Below are 14,958 nucleotides of genomic sequence, written 5' to 3' on the forward strand. Positions count from 1 at the left end.
AAACTAAGAGAGTATTTGACTAATGACGTGTTTGGCTGAACTTATAAATTTTTTAAAATTTTATATAACGTGTTGAAAAATATTGAGTAAATTTAACAAAAATATTTAATTATTATCATATTAATTAAGAAATTGCTATCGTTAAAATTTTATGAGTTATACAGTTTTATTGTATTCAAATACATTCAGGGACTTACTTTAAAATAAAATTAAGTATTTTATAAGACGTATGGACTTATAAGATGTTTAAATAAGTTGGACCGAATACCTCGAGGTCTATTTAACACATTTTATGAGCTTATATATCTTACAATATGTCTTTTGACCAAGATGTTAGGTTTTATTATTAAAATAAATACTTGAAGTGTTTGAATAAAATAAGATTATGGAACTTATAAAATGTTAGTAATGATAATTCTATAAATAATATAGACAAAATTGAATGAGCTATATCACTGTCTTCAACATAAGTTTGGGAAAGAAGCTTTTAAGCTCGTAACATCATATTTTTCTAACTTATAAGTTCTTTTTATGAAAAAATAACGAATACCCTCTAAATATTCAATCATCTTATAAGACGTTTTAAACAGTTCAAAAATCACCCAAATTACAGCCGCTAAATCTATCTGTTTAATGTATTAGAGTCATGAAGGACGGATACTATGCAAATATTATTATCACACTTAAAAGTAATGATATACACAATTAATTCACAATAATATTTTAAAGGGCAACATTATGTCAATGTATTAATTTACCATAAACAAAAGTGTAAGCTTTTCAATTTTTATATAAAATTTACAATCCAATCAAAATGATAGTTTCTGCATGTCATACCAAAATAGATATATATTCGTTAATACTTTCATTATTTTACGTGGATATTTTTTAGTCTATGCAGTAAATAATTTTACTTTGCATTCAAATTTATATACTATCGATCTTATGCATCATTTTTCATATTCCCATCAAGTGCACAAGAACAATACCAAAATTTATAAAAGAAATTATCTTATAAATTCGACGGGCTTTTATAATATAAAACAAAAAACGAAACACTAAATTGAATATATCAAAGTCCAAACTTAAATATATTTTTGAGAATAACAATTAATTATATTTATATGTGCCCATATATAAGATATTCAACGTACACACATGAAAAATAACAAAAAATTCCTATTTTTATTTCAAAATTTCTTTAAAGAATTAAATTGTGAAGTGGTGCGTAAAAGTTGGTGATAGAGTGATGGAAAAGTGCCCTTTTTTTAGTACATCGATAATAATAAATAAATCAACATATTATTAATACAATACATTAATATTTCTAAAGCAATTGATATCAAAATAAATAAAAAATAATATACTACTATTGAAAATAAATTAACTACAGATATTCATAAAACTCATGCTGACAAACTCTAGATCGAAAAATACATATTAAAAGGCACAAGAATGAAGTCAATAAGTGGAATTAGCACTAAATAAACTAAACCCAGAAAGGGTACATGATTGAATTTGAGGCACACAGGCAAGAGAATCAGTCCCCACATACTTCTTAATGATGTGGACACCATCATATTATTTTATTTTCTTCTTTTTTTCATTTTTTAAAAAATTATTCTTTTCAGAATTATTATATAAAATATATGCATAAATGGGACGGATGGAATCAATTTCTATACTTGTTTTGTGGGATCAAATCCAGCAGGATAACATATTAAAGTTGTGGAGGATAATAATTTTTGGGAAATAAAATAAATAAAATGGGACGATAATTTGTGTTCAACCGAATTTTCCTCAAAATTTCAGACAACATTGGCAAAATGCAATGCACCTTATCTTACAACTGGTTGCAAGAAAGCATCACAAACAAGAATTCGTCACCCTCCTCTTTTCCTTTTCTTCCTTCTGTGGTCACCTTAATTATACTTCACGTTGTATTCAATTTTTACAGAAATTTTAATTAAGTTCGATTAGATCTGATGTAATGGGTGTATGGTTAAAAAAGATTGACCAATTATATAATAAATATATTTATACTTGTTATATGATTGATTCAACTCGATCAAACCTTATTTGGTTAAAAAGTTTTGTCATTATCTACTTATTTGGAGCTTACCACTCTGTTTGGCCTGTTGGATTTTAGCAAAGAAAATGACACTACAAGAAATATCAAACTAATTCAAGAATGCTTCCTTTCTAGTAGTATACCATTTATTTGCAATACAAATACATGATATAATAATTATTCTAAAAAATTTAAAGTATGAACCAACTTGAAAATATTTAATTTACTTAATGTCAAATTTTTATATATATGTTGGCGAGTCATACAAATATTGGTATATATGACTATAAATAGAAACATATGATGTTCCCTACTCCCTAGATGTCTACGTTGCAATTTGACTATGGTGTATCAATAAAATAAAATATGTGTTTGAATTTCAAAAATAAATAAATCTTAAAAAACACCTTTTTTAATAAGTTTATTATTATTTCTTAAGTTCCCTCATTCTTTTTTAAAGAAAGAATCCACTTTAAACGTATCGCATCTATATATTCTTTCATTTTCCAATCATACTTAATTATTACTTTCATTATTTTTTTTTATGGGGGCTCGTCCGAAGAGAGTGTTCCGAAAAAATTACATAAAGATTTTACAACATATTTTTTTAGAATTCAAAAATGAATTGTATTATACAATAGTTAAGCTCTTAGAGCTTTAAATAAAATAATGTTATTGAATTATAAGATATTGTTAACGATAATTCTGTAATTAGTAAGAAATGGATTTATAAAAATTTAAAAGTAAATCAAGAATTCTTTATGTTTTTTAAAGAAACTTATAAATTCTTAATATCTTAATACTAAAATAATTTAGTTTTTAAAAACTAATAACACTCTGTAATATTTCGTGAAATGTTTTATAAGATGTTTAATGAATTTATAAGCTCACTCAAACATTGTCCCAATTATACCATTTCATACATATTATATTTATATATATTAACTATTTATATAATATATAAATATTATATATAATGAAAATCGTTTTAAAGTCATATCTTACTCTAAGATATTAAAAATTATTATACCTCATGTCTATTTTCCATAATTATATCTACATTTATGTCCATATACTGAATTAAATTAGAAACAAATTTGCAAAATATAGAAATAGAGTCATATATCTAATTTTTTTTTAAAAAATAAATAAATGATAATTATCTATACATTCAGTGAATGCATAAAAATGCCTCGAACATAATATGAATTTAACTTAAAACGGTAAAAATAGACAATCTTATGGAACAAGCAAAGAGAGTAAAGGTAAAATGAAGACTTGTACAAGAAAAGGTGATAAATGATAATGATGGGAAAAAACCGTTTTTCCCATTCATCATCAGGACAGGAGCAAGCTTGATAAGAGTAATGGGAAGCAAACGGTTTGTATTATCTTGGCGGGTCCCGCATCCTAATAATGATGCAAGAAACATACTTAACACAAACAAATTCAAATATGTTTTTAAGTGTACTTTGTCCTCCACGCTGCACAAAATTCAACATCTCATCTCATCTCATTTCATGTCCCCATCACAAGATGATGAACAAAATACTTATTAAATGCTACTCCCATATATATATATATATATGTATATAATAATGAGTGAAGCTATAGCCCATAAGTTTGTAGTTTATGAAAGCAATCAAGATTTTCTTCAAAGATTTTGGAGTTGCTAATCTCGTTTAGGAGTTTCGGACAAGAATTGTGAGAGGGCAGAGGTTTTTATTTATTTATAGTCTGTCTGTTGAGAGCATATATAGTTGAAAAGCTGTGTCAGTGTGTACTCCTTGCTTTTTGCTCCGCCACCGCCAAATTGGCAAGCCTTTCGCCGCCTTCTACGACTTGTTTCCTATAATCTTGCTCTCTCCTCTCATTCTCTCTCTCTCTACATCTGTGTGTGTGTGTATATATTGGGTATTTTCAAGAAGCAGAGATTTTCTTTTCTTGGAGCTGAAAACGAAGTGCCCGGCTGGAGAAAGACTGTAGCTTTTAACCAGGGGAACACGTGTGATGCATTTGGATTAGCAAAATCAGTTGGTGAGTTCAAGAAAACTATCATTGCTTACGGTGTAGAAGAGTAAAGGAAAGGGAAAATCTTTGAAGATTGAGATTGGAGGGAACTTTCCCAAGAAAAGTTTGTATCTTTTGGGGGAGGTGTGGTTGTTGGTGGATGAGCTGATTTTGAGAGGTGGGTTTTATGTTTTCTTGGAGTTTATTTAGTGTTAGTATTGAGATTATGTGAGAAAGATTTGTGGTTGTTGAATAATTTAAGAAATCTCATGTGGGTTTCTTTTCTAATGATTGAATTTGGATTAAAAAGATTTAATTTTTGACTTAAACAAGCTCAATTTGCTGTTTCTTTTTAAAGTATTTCTGTTCTTAGTATTAAATAAATGGGTTTTGACTGCAAATCCAATTATTTTTACTCCTGTTATGGAGTTTTATATTTTCACTGATTAAGACATAACTAGGTGAAGCTATACATGCTTACACAAATAGAATATCTGCACTTATTGGTGTGCGTTTTTTACTTCTATTCTCCTTATTTGCTCATGTATCGTGAAACTTAGCAGGAAAAAGTCATGTGGTCTTGGATATGTGTCACCTATAATTGTCATCAATTTTGTAGGTTTTCATTTGGATGTATTCTTGTGCGTTGTTGATGTAATTCTGGTTCACACATTGAACAGATTTGTTGCAAAAGGTGGATCTTGAGAGCGTATAGTACCATGTGATAATACTCAGCTGCTCTTATTCAGCAATTTCTGTGTTCAAAAGTCTGTATATTTCCACCATGCCTCTTTCAGAGTTTTTGAGATTGGCTAGAGGAAAGCTTGAATCGGGCCGGCAGAAACCATGTCCATCTGATCCCTCTTCCCGGTAGGCCTATTTTCACTAAACCCCTCTGTTAATTGAAGTGATATTGATGGATTGCAATTGGTATTGTGAAAAGTTTTGCATGTTTGTTGTTCATAATGTTATAAGGTATTGGTGTATTCTCATGCAGGGCTGAGGGCGATGTGGTTGAGCTTGTATGGGAGAATGGCCAGATTATGATGCAAGGTCAGTCCAGTAGGGTTACTCAAAGCCCTGTTCGTAACAGTTTTTCTTCTAACACACATAGAGTTCGTGATGCCGGAGTAGTAAATTCCACCAGTGCAAGAATCGAAAAATTTGGTGGAGTTGAGTCTATCTTGGATGATATGTTGCCAGTAGTGCCCTCAGGGGACTTGGATTTGAGCCAAGATGATGAAATGGTTCCTTGGTTAAGTTATCCCATGGTTGATGCTCTGCCTCAAGATTACAGTTCTGATCTTTTACCGGGAATATCTGGTGTTACGACCAATGGATTGTCCACCCAAAATAGCTTTGTATCGGTGGAGAAGAGAAGTAGTTGTAATCAAACTGTTAGTAATTCGCATAATGGTGGGAATACTTTGAAGGCTTCTTCACCAAAAACTCGTCCTTTCTTTTCATGGCCGCCTCAGCCTTCCCAGACATCAGTTGCCCTAGGATCTGGAGTTTCTGACATTATTAGCAATAGTATGAGTAACCATCCGGATGATATATACAGGAACCCTGCTCAAGGTAGAGATGTAGTAAATAATTCAACAAGTATGAAGATGCAGAGGCAGAATATAGGACCAGCTACTAATAATTCAAATTTGCTGAACTTCTCCAATTTTACAAGACCAGCAGGCCTTGTTAAAGCCAATCCCCCAAACTCCGGTGGAATTCCAGCTTCAGTTTCATCAGGGGTGGAAAGGATGGGAGTTAAGGAGAAAGGTTCAGCTATTGGCAGCAGTAATCCACTCAAATCCTCGTCTCTTGAGCGATTTAATAGTACACAAAAAGACATTGACTTCCATGGTTCATCTGCTATGCTTGCTATAGTCAATTCTAGAAAACCAGCAGTTAAGGCACCAAAGGAGTCGTATACCCCTGACAGAACTGAGAATTTATGCCGAGAAACTTCCATCAAGAATGATAAGCCCCAAATTGTAAGTGATTCTGCGAATTCAACAAAAGCAGTCCCAGATGGTGAGAGAACAGTTGAGCCTATGGTTGCGTCTTCTTCTGTAGGCTCTGGCTATAGTGCTGATAGAGTTTCTTGCGAAAAAGCACATAATTCGAAGAGAAAATTTGGTGATGTTGAGGAATCAGAATGCCGTAGTGATGTAAGTCATGTTTAAAGCTAGCATCATTTATCGTTAAATTTTTGTTTGTTATCCATGTCTTAACTCTTTTATGGACAGGATATTGAAACAGAATCTGTTGGTGTCAAAAAATCAACTCCAGCTCGAGGTACTGGATCAAAGAGAAGCCGAGCAGCAGAAGTACATAATCTTTCCGAAAGGGTGAGCAAGAATGTTCCAAATGTTAATACAGTTGACTTGGTGTCTCTCTCTTTCTCCCTATGTTTACTTAAGTGATTCCCATTTGACGTGTAAACAGAGACGAAGGGATAGGATTAACGAGAAAATGCGTGCATTACAAGAACTTATACCCAATTGCAACAAGGTAATGCATTCTGAAATTCATGCCTGGTGATAAATCTATTGGAAAATCTTGATTGAGGAACTGAAACAGGATACATTTTGTCTTGTTATCTTAATGAATTTTGAACTCCAGACCTATTAAAATGCTGTCTCATTTTAACTTTTTTCCTTGGATGAAATTTTATGGTTTTGAAATTTCCTTTCTGCTTTTTTTTTCATTACTATCAGGCGGATAAAGCTTCAATGCTTGATGAAGCCATTGAATATCTAAAGACCCTTCAACTTCAAGTACAGGTAAGCTGAAGCTTTTCAGGCACTCTCACTTATTTAATCTCTTTCCCCTACATTAGGATAGGTGTGCTAGCTTTGATTGAGGATTACACAAAGGAGATGCATTACCCTAACCTATCTGCTTTAAGGGCATTTTCTTTATTTGATAAGCTTCCCAATCTGCTTAAACTCTAATGCCTTGCTCCTTGTGCAGATTATGTCCATGGGGGCTGGGTTATGTATGCCACCTATGATGTTTCCTACAGGAATGCAACACGTGCATCCTGCTCATGTTCCCCATTTTTCACCAATGGGTGTCGGAATAGGAATGGGTATGGGATTTGGGATGGGTATGCTAGACATGAATGGTGGATCTCCTGGATGCCCTGTTTTTCCGGTACCCCCCATGCAAGTACCACACTTCCCTTCTCCAATGTCAGGCCCTGGAAATTTCCAGAGAATTCCCGGTCCAAACCTTCCCATTTACGGGCAGCCCGGTCAAGGACTGGCCAATTCAGTACCAAGAGCACCTGTGGTTCCTTTAACTGGGAAGCCTCCTGGACCTTCAGCCACGGGTTCAGGTGCTTTCAGGAGTGGAAGTCACAATGAAGTGTCTAGTGCAGCTCCAACTTTGAATTCTGGGGACCCGGTGATAGACAAGAATGCACAGTTAATGTGCAATGCAGAAGCTAGCACTCCAGTCAACCACAAATCTAATCAGGTTTGTGTTCGTTCAGTCTTTTATACTTTCTGCCTGGAAGTTTAAGCTTCAGCCATATGTTCTAGTAAGAAATTACTGGAGAAACATCGCAGGAAAATGTCGTTTGTTTATGCACATTTATTACTTAAAATAGCACTGCCTGAAATTCCTTGGCTAAGGTTCTCTTGCCCACTTTTAGCATGCCAATTTTGGTTTGATCTTTTGTTGCCCTCTCTAGTCTTGAGTAATAAACTTGTGGAAAGACGAAATATGACTTGTATGTTGGTTTCCATGATTTTTGATCTTGGCCTCTACATTCAGCCTTTTTATGGTTGTTTGTTCTAGCTACGCTGTGACATACTCTTCATTCTTGAAATAGTCTTAAGTGAATCTTAATATCTACTATTCTTGAAACCTCTTGAGGTTTGTGTTAGCTCAACTCTTCTTGCCTATATTTGATTCAAAATCAAGAATGGTCTAATATATGTCATATGCAATGAACAAACATTATAATCATATGCTATAGGACAGGGTGTAAGATTAATCAACGGATGAATCTCCAAATGACAAACCAAGAAAAGTTCAAAGTCATAAACAAATGTCTTCCTTGAGTTATTGTTTAAAAGTCCAAATGTGGAGATGTAATTCTTCTTCGTTTCATTCTCTTTATTGACCTTTCTACCCATCTTGACTTCTAGTTGTCTGATAACAGCTGTTCGAAACATAAATAGCATAGAATCTATTTTCTCCTTGGTCTGATGGAATGAGGTAAACCATGTATTCCTCATCCATTATTTACAAAGAGTGAGCGCACAATTTTTTTACTTTCAATAAAACTGATTGCACTGTTAAGTCTTTAAGTGTTGTTTGAATGAGTAGGGACTTACAGTGAGACTCGTTGTTACGGATTCACCTTGTTCTTGCTCATTCGCATCCCTGTCCTGCTTCTTACCAGTGATTGTTTAAACCTTACATCTTAAAGTTATAAACATCTGGACTTGGGTATGGTCGATACACCTCCAAGGGGGTCGGTAGAACGTAAAAGAAAAAGGCTCAAGCACAAAAGACTTCTTATTTGTTCCTCATGTGTTTACTGTCAAATGCTTAACTTGATTCCCATAAGGAAATTGGATTCGGATAAATTCTTCTTAAACTTATTTTATTTTCTTTTAAATCATTATGTTTCTGTGAGGTAGATTTTGAGAAGAGGGTCTAGTTTTATTTCTGTAATTGAACTGAAAATCACAAAATGAATATTTTCAACCTGTAAAATATTTTACTTATATTCCTCTAATTATAAAGAAGTCCCTCCACCAAGAAACTGACAAAATATTGACCTGCACGGAATTCGTCTAATTTTGCCTTGCAAAAAAATATCTGAATTCTGTCATTCTGATATTCTCTGTTATGCAGCTGCAAGCTACAAACGAAGTTGTAGATCAGTCTGCTGCCGTGCAAGAGAATAAACAGGCTACAGATGCTACGTGTCCTGCGGCTCTGACCTCCACAACAGCAACTGACACTAGCAAAGAACCAGGTGAGCTCAGTACATTCTACATTAGCAACCATCTATATTGCTGTAACTAAAAGGTTCGTTATTGATTCAGGTTGTGATTAACAGGAAGTTCCACTATTCTCGATCACGTGGAAGAGATAATACCCAATTCACAAAACGGCTTATCTGCATACGAGGTAGAACATTGCCTTAGTTATGAGACTCCAGTTTTGTAGTGTTTTGCAAACGAGGTGAAAGTCCAACTCAGAATCTACTACTAAGGACTACAAAATACAAATTGCACAGGTTTTGCTACTTTGAGGAGAATCACAGTCGAGCCTTTTACGGTGTTGTATATTATCAGCATGACTCATGGATTGAGCAGTGTTAGAGTAGGTCTCGGCAAATCTGTAATTTACATATTTTCAGTAAAAGATCTTTTTCACTTTCAGATTTACCATCAAATAATGTCTATATGATGATTTATTTCATTAAACTACTTTTATAACCATGAGTAGACTCATTTATGCCATTCATTCATGTCTGACTTATTTCATTGTCCTTCCAATCAATTTAGCTTTGTGGAAAACAAACAAACAATGCACCTTGAAACATATGTTAACTGAACAACAGGAATTCTCTTGTACTTGGAAGATTCGATCGAAACAGACACACATCCTACTGTTGTTTTCGTAGTGTCGGAACTCTAAAGCTGCTCATTCTTTGCCAATAAAAGTTTGATGCAGTTCATTTTGCTCCTGTTTTGACGTTGAATGATCCTTTGTTGCAAAAGATCCTTTATTTTCGTTCTGGAACTTGATTGGCTATGAACATGGTCTGGTGTTGCAAAACAGGGTTTAGTTTGGTTTTGTAGATTTTCATGATGGCAAAAGTTGGTGAATTTATTGCGTATGTTCATCCGCTGCTCAATTATTGTCCATCTGTTGATCTGCATAAATGCAGAAAGAATTGGTTTATAACCAGAAACTTATGTGTGACTGAGAATGTGCTGCAAGTCCTTATTGGGACATGGTGGCATGTCTTGTTCTCAGTCACATTCTTTCTCCTTTCTTCAATCATTTTCGTCGTTTCCAAGTTGTCTTCCCTTAATAGGGTATCTTTTGGACATCTGGTTCTAGTTATTTGATCACTGATAGTAGAGCCAACAAACAATTGGATCCGCGAGTGTAATGTTGGATTAGACTACATGTTCAACAAACAAATACAGTTATTTACATATGCAATGGAAATGTATATACACCCATCAACCAATAAATTGAATATCTTCTTGCACAAATACACAAACCACCGGATGAATAACACATTTAAAGAACAAAAGCCAGAAAACGAAACCTTCCTTGTATGCAGGATAAGCAAAACACTAGTATACCTAAGACTGAGACGACGCATGCAGGAAACCCAATGGCAAACACAAAGACAACTTCGAAAAAAACCAATGTGTCACACAAAGAAAACAAATCATATCACCAAGTTCTTGTGATTCTTGAATGCTCCTTCCATTTCTCCTCTATAGCTTTGAGGTTGCTATTTGTTACTGTCATCCTTTGGTTCAGCGGCTGGTGTTTTTGAGGTTTGAGATTTTCCGATGATTGCTTTCTTTGCCTTCACTAGCGATTGCTTCACCATCTTAACTATCGATTGCTTCTGAGTCTTCACCGGTACTTCTTCCTTTGGAGCATCTTGAGATGGTTTTGTGTCCTCATTTTCCTTGGTGCATTCTGAATTTTGGACGTCGGTTTTGGCAGGCTCGTCGACCTGTTTCTCTTCATCTGATTTGGCTTCAGTAGCTCTTTCAGTTTCCTCTATTTTCTCATTGACTTGCTTCTCTTCCTCCAGTTTAGCTTCAGCAGTTTCCTCCTGTTCTTTAGCTGCTTCTGTATCTGCCTTTCCCTTCACTTCTGCTTCCTTGGTGGTATCAGCAGAAACCACAGAAACCTTCTCTTCTGCTGCTTTTTCTGCAGCTTCAGGTGGAGGAACAGAACGGGCTGTATCCTCAGTTGGCTTTTCTTCACACTGAACCAATTCTTCAGCTACTACACTTTTTTCTTCAGTGTTTGCTTCTGGGGCCTCAGTTTCTGCTTCAATCTTCCTTGGCTCGATGACTTTCTCTTCAAAGGATCCCTTCACCTCAATTGTTTCCTTGGCAGGGTCCTTTAGTTCATTGTCTTCACCCATTTTTTCCGGAACTTCATCAGTCGGATTGCATCCCAGATCTTTCTCTTCAACTTGGATTACAGGAGTTTCCGGTTTGACTTCTTCCGAACTTTCAGTTGCACTGGTTTTCTCTTCATTTGCCAACTTGGTCTGCTCGACTTCGCCTGTTGGACTTTTAACTTCAATCTTTTCTACTGGTTCAGCTTCTGGAGGTACTTTCTCAACTTGTTCGGTAACTTCCGATTGCTCGGATGGTTTCTCCTCCGCAGCAGGAGCATGTTCCTCTGGTTTACAGTCAGCCTCTGGAACAGACACATCTCTGGCCTCAATTGCTTCCACACCTTTCGCAGGTAAATCTTCGCGTTTTTCCACTTCCTCCTCAACAACCGTAGCTGGTGCTGATTCAGGCACATCAACTACTTTTGCTGGTTCCTCTGGCTTTTCTTCAATCACATCAACTTTCGTCTCCTGTGCGGGCTCAATTTCTGACTCATCCTCTATTTTACACTCAGCTTTCTCAACATTTGGTTCCGAAACGGCTGCTGTATCCGGCTCAGGAACACTTTCCTTTTCGACTTCTTTAACGTCCTTATCAGAAGCCTCCACAATTGGAGCATCCTCAGCTTTCTTCACCTCTTCGGCTGGAAAAGGCTCAACTGGCTTCTCTTCAATCTTTTCTTCTATTGATTCAGCCAATGGAGCAGCCACTTCTATTGTCTTTGGCTCTTCCACTGGAGCAGGTTCAATTGGCTTATCTTCAATCTCATGCTCTGTTGGTTCAGCCAATGGAGCTACCACTTCAGCTGAGTCCTCAGCTTTCAGCGTTTCATCGCCATCAACATCCTTCACATGTTCGACTACGGAAGGCTCGATTTGCTTTTCCTCAATCTTTGCTTCTGATTCAGCCAATGGGGATGCTGAACATGTTGATTCCTGAGGTGGAGAAACATTTTCAGCTTCTGTTTTCTTAACCACCTCTGATTGCACTTCTTTCTCAACTTCCTGCAGTAAATGAAGTTGCATTAAAAATCATCTGTTTTGTGGAACAAAGTTTTTCATGACATCCAAGTTAATGCAAGATTGTAACTGTATTTACGGCACTGAACATCTCAGAATTCCAATTGATGGTAGCAACAGGAAAGCCATAAACAGCACGGGGATGTTTGCAATAGCTTCTGCTTTTGCGCGGAAATAAATTACACATGTAAGTTTAGTCGTACCGAGAGTTGATAGCTGTAAAAAACAAAAGTCCGACAATTTTACCAGTAGTAAATTGCAGCAGTTGGTAACAACGGTTTACAACTTTTGATTTAGATCAACTCAATTTAATTATTTCAATAGATCAGAAACACTCTTTACAGGTAATTTTCAACAAAAGCTTGATAAACACTTACTTTTAGAGGTTGGAAACACCCCCCATGTCTATCTGTTTCCGAGGATTGACAGGTTTGATCTTACATCTCAGCAAACTAATAGGAAACGTTGTCTGTCATGATGACTACTATATTTTAATGCTTGCAGAGTGTGTGCTCTCATCCCTTGTGGGATTCCTCAATTTCTAGGTACGTTATATAAAGTAAATATATGACCCACCAAGTCCGAATTAAAACATTCGTAACATCAAAAAGACCTTAATCTCCCAGAAACTTCTACTTGTAGTATTCATACATGTGAATTCAGGCCTTTAACAAAAACCTTTGTTATTACACAAACAAAAACACGAAAAACCAACTATTCCAACAAACAATTATTCACCCATGAGCACGCACGTTGCACAAGAAATTCATCAAACAGGGCCTCAAACTCAAAGCCGAAACACCCAGCACTCAACTTAGAGACGGACAAGAATCAAGGATCAAAATAACACAAGAAGCAGCATGAGTTCAAACACATGAATTCAGAGAAAACATACCTCAGAGGACGCAGATGGAACAGTCTGAGTAGCCATGAATGGTTGCAGAAATGAAAAGAAAAGAAGCTGTCGCGACTAAAGATATGCAGAGAAAAGAGGAAAGTAGAAGAGTTTAGAAAAGAAAGGGAATGATATGGTTGGCAACAACCAGAAAAGCAAAGCAGCTGCTGCAAAGGCCTACACACAGTGATCAGCAAAGTAAGAACTACACCACTGATATTATACTTCACATGATTGATGATCTGTCAGCAGTGAGTGAGTGGAAATCCTTCAGCTAATCATCCCACCAAATAATAATTAATAAATAAACAAGAAGATTTAAATTATGAATTTATAATTGTTTTTTGTTTTTCTAAAAGAAATATGTAGTAATAAAAATCCAAAGAAATGAGAGCCCATATCTTGAATAATATGAATGAAAATGGGAGAAGGCGCTGTCATTGCAAAAGTGACAAGCTTTATCATGGGACCATTTTGTATTTAAGGGCCTGATTTTATTTTGGACAACAGTTGTCTGGTTTTGTCGGGTTTTGAACATCCCATACTCCCTCTTATTACCAACGCTTTTCTGCTAATTTGATGGGATTATTGTATATGGTTAGTGCCACCTTTTTATTCTAATTATTAATCCCTCCATTAATTTCTTGCTTAATTAGCATTTATATATATAGAAACAACAGTTGTACTTATTAAATATCAGTTGTATTTTGTGCAATTAATCAATTTCTACAACTAATCATGTACAAAATAATCATTCTTGCTACAACAAAATTTTCACAAAAATACAAGAATAAATTACAACGGGCTCTATGAATTTGTTATAATTATGAATATACTCTCGTTGTTTGAAAAGTTAGAAATAACTTCTGGGATTAACGACCGTCTAGTAAATACCCGAAAATGAGGTGTTACGGGGAGTATTTGTTAGACGATCATTAATTTTAGAAACATTTGTAATTTGTCAAATAATAAGAAGTATTTGTAATTATAAAAAATCTCAAAAGAGTTTTTTGTAATTTATGTAAAAATATTAATAGTCAAAAAAAAAAAAAAAAACTCCCCGAAAGCTAGAGCTTTCTTTTAAAAAATCAGGGTCATGTCTGGTTAGGGTGGATTCGTGTCTATTATCACTTTTATAAGGAGGTAAAATGCAATTAACCTCAAAATTCTGAATAAAGAATTAGGCTATGCTATAAGTAATTGGAATATGGGAGGAGAAAAGGATTTAAATAAAATAGGGAGATGAAATAAGAATATAAGAGTAAAGACAAGGCTCATTACCTGTCACCTAACTAATCACCCTTTAATATTCCTTAAAACATTTGTCCTACTTAATTTGGGTTAGTGGGTACATTAATTATTCCACACTGTAATAACTAACTATTTAGCATGTCTCAATCAATTCTTGTATATAATAGCGATAAAGATGAGCCCCTTTCGTGGCTTTTCCCAAGGTTTAAAATTTAATACCTCTTCTCTTTTATTATTTTTTTAGTTTGTCCAATGTGCTATTCTTCATTTTATGTAAAATTATATTAATGAAAATATAGGTATGTGATGTGATGTTACAAAAAATGAAAAAAACAGAATAGTAAGGGTCGACTTAATTATCAAATCCCAAATAAAAACTCTCAATTTATTAGTCTGTTCAAAATTCCCATCTTCTCTATAAATTGGTGTTGACACCAAATTCATATTTTTTTTCTCATAGTCCTCAATTTTGACTACATATTTGAAGGACTTTATTGAAATTTTCACACAATCTTCGTCTCGTAATATAATAATTTTCGTTTATTTGAACGATTTAAGAATTATTATTGTCCAAATTTACATGAT

At 34.7% G+C, this 14,958-nt stretch overlaps 2 protein-coding genes across 6 annotated transcripts; one reads left to right on the plus strand and one right to left on the minus strand.

The window, feature by feature from the left end:
• The first annotated feature begins 3,599 nt into the window (after positions 1–3,599).
• On the plus strand, positions 3,600–9,546 carry PIF3 (phytochrome interacting factor 3). 5 transcript variants are annotated; one of them, XM_020696346.2, is made up of 10 exons: positions 3,600–4,259; positions 4,762–4,951; positions 5,079–6,249; positions 6,328–6,429; positions 6,527–6,592; positions 6,799–6,864; positions 7,055–7,561; positions 8,954–9,077; positions 9,162–9,232; positions 9,342–9,546. In XM_020696346.2, the coding sequence occupies exons 2-10, from the start codon at positions 4,866–4,868 to the stop codon at positions 9,354–9,356; spliced, it is 2,208 nt and encodes a 735-aa protein (XP_020552005.1). In that variant the 5' UTR covers positions 3,600–4,259; positions 4,762–4,865; the 3' UTR covers positions 9,357–9,546. The 5 variants fall into 5 exon arrangements, 4 of the variants coding, with proteins under 4 accessions (XP_020552005.1, XP_011087567.1, XP_011087566.1 ...); XR_002287699.2 differs by having other exon boundaries at positions 3,603–4,259; positions 9,148–9,232; XM_011089265.3 differs by having other exon boundaries at positions 3,600–4,108; positions 9,162–9,546.
• Positions 9,547–10,291: 745 nt separating this feature from the next.
• LOC105169010 (neurofilament protein-like protein) lies at positions 10,292–13,486 on the minus strand. The gene is made up of 2 exons (XM_011089267.3): positions 13,123–13,486; positions 10,292–12,212 (listed from the first exon to the last, which is right to left on the minus strand). Exons 1-2 carry the CDS (start codon positions 13,156–13,158, stop codon positions 10,581–10,583), a joined length of 1,668 nt encoding a protein of 555 aa, XP_011087569.1. The 5' UTR covers positions 13,159–13,486; the 3' UTR covers positions 10,292–10,580.
• Between the last annotated feature and the right edge of the window lie 1,472 nt (positions 13,487–14,958).

This window comes from Sesamum indicum, linkage group LG8, assembly GCF_026168435.1.
Source record: "Sesamum indicum cultivar Baizhima isolate 11 linkage group LG8, ASM2616843v1, whole genome shotgun sequence".
Lineage (NCBI taxonomy): Eukaryota > Viridiplantae > Streptophyta > Magnoliopsida > Lamiales > Pedaliaceae > Sesamum > Sesamum indicum.

Bases quoted from the DNA above. Each gene is read 5' to 3' on its own strand.
- PIF3 (XM_011089265.3), top strand. From the start codon at position 4,866: ATGCCTCTTTCAGAGTTTTTGAGATTGGCTAGAGGAAAGCTTGAATCG. The intron at 6,430-6,526 runs GTGAGCAAGAAT...ACGTGTAAACAG, and splicing joins TACATAATCTTTCCGAAAGG to AGACGAAGGGATAGGATTAA. The intron at 6,865-7,054 runs GTAAGCTGAAGC...CTCCTTGTGCAG, and splicing joins CCCTTCAACTTCAAGTACAG to ATTATGTCCATGGGGGCTGG.
- LOC105169010 (XM_011089267.3), bottom strand. From the start codon at position 13,158: ATGGCTACTCAGACTGTTCCATCTGCGTCCTCTGAG. The intron at 12,213-13,122 runs GTATGTTTTCTC...CATTTACTGCAG, and splicing joins TTCCATCTGCGTCCTCTGAG to GAAGTTGAGAAAGAAGTGCA.